The 1,182-nt window shown below is 29.4% G+C and overlaps 1 protein-coding gene across 1 annotated transcript in view; it reads left to right on the plus strand.

Moving 5' to 3' along the window:
- The window catches only part of NMD3 (NMD3 ribosome export adaptor), a 45,785-nt gene that overhangs the window by 34,375 nt on the left and 10,228 nt on the right, over window positions 1-1,182 (plus strand). The window contains 1 exon segment of the mRNA XM_004675379.2: window positions 448-520. Coding sequence (XP_004675436.1) covers window positions 448-520 — 73 coding nt within the window.

The following is a 1,182-nucleotide window of genomic DNA, read 5'->3' on the forward strand; positions in this document are numbered from 1 at the left end:
TTAACTTTTGAAATATGGTTGCTGGATATGCAAGAACTCTATTAGACACAGTATAGTCCATTCTGTTGCAAGGCTTACCATTTTGCTTTAGATATTACTTTTGCTCTTAGAGTTAGTTGGTTCTTTTTACTATAGGATGAGGTATTTTAGCCCTTTTTAAATCAACTAAATGGACCTGTTTAACAAAATTCTAATGTTAGACTGATACATACTCTGTTTTATTTCCTTTACAAAATATGTTAAGATGGACAGTAATTATCCATCAGTTATTATCTTTACCAAAATCTAAAGAACCATGTTCATATTTGCAGAACTTATAAAGTGAGGAAGCATATTAAATATTTGATTTGATCTTAGGAGGAACTTTTAAGTGATCATGCAGAATGTAAAATGTTACACAGTGAGTAAATGTTTTGTCATCACGTGTTTCATTGTTTATCATTTCAGGTTTGATTTGGCCAACTGTAACTTAAATGATGAGTATGTCAACAAAATGAACTCAGATAGAGTCCCAGATGTGGTAAGGCTGTAGATATTTCCCTTTATTTATGTATTTAATGAAATACATGTGGGTATGCTGAACAGATTTACAGTTTTGAAAATAATAAACCACTTTAGCGGTTTCTTTTGAAATTGCAGTTAAGGTATAGTAACTAAAGCTTTCATTTTAAATAATTTTCCATGGTGGAGAAAATACAGTATTTCTTGAGTTTTTTGACTTTTCTTGTAATCAAAGTATCATTCTTTGTGAAAATGCCTGATGCTGCTATATAGCAGAATTAAATTTGTAGCTAAAAATGCCTTATTTATTCAGGTCCACTCTTTTAAGTTTATGTACTTTTTTCTTAAAGCATTTGGAATTAAATTTGTTATTCAAATATGAATATAATTGCACATGAAAATAATCTTCACATTAGTGAATCTTTAGAGTCTGAAAAAATTGTTAGTTCTTGATTGAGCTTTCTAAAGACTTGTGAAGAACAGTGAGTGTAAAATGTGAATGGCTTGGTTGCATGCATATTTAATATTTTAAAATAAACATCTTTATAAGCATGAATATTAACTGTGGACACAAATAAACTCATGGTATTAAAAAGGATTCTACTCCCTTCCAGCCAGTTGTGCTTTAATGAATTAATTACTTAATATACCCATGATTTTAGGTGTAAATTTAGACATGTA

Source organism: Condylura cristata, unplaced genomic scaffold (assembly GCF_000260355.1).
Source record: "Condylura cristata isolate star-nosed mole 26May11 unplaced genomic scaffold, ConCri1.0 scaffold00003, whole genome shotgun sequence".
NCBI classification, from domain to species: Eukaryota; Metazoa; Chordata; class Mammalia; order Eulipotyphla; family Talpidae; genus Condylura; species Condylura cristata.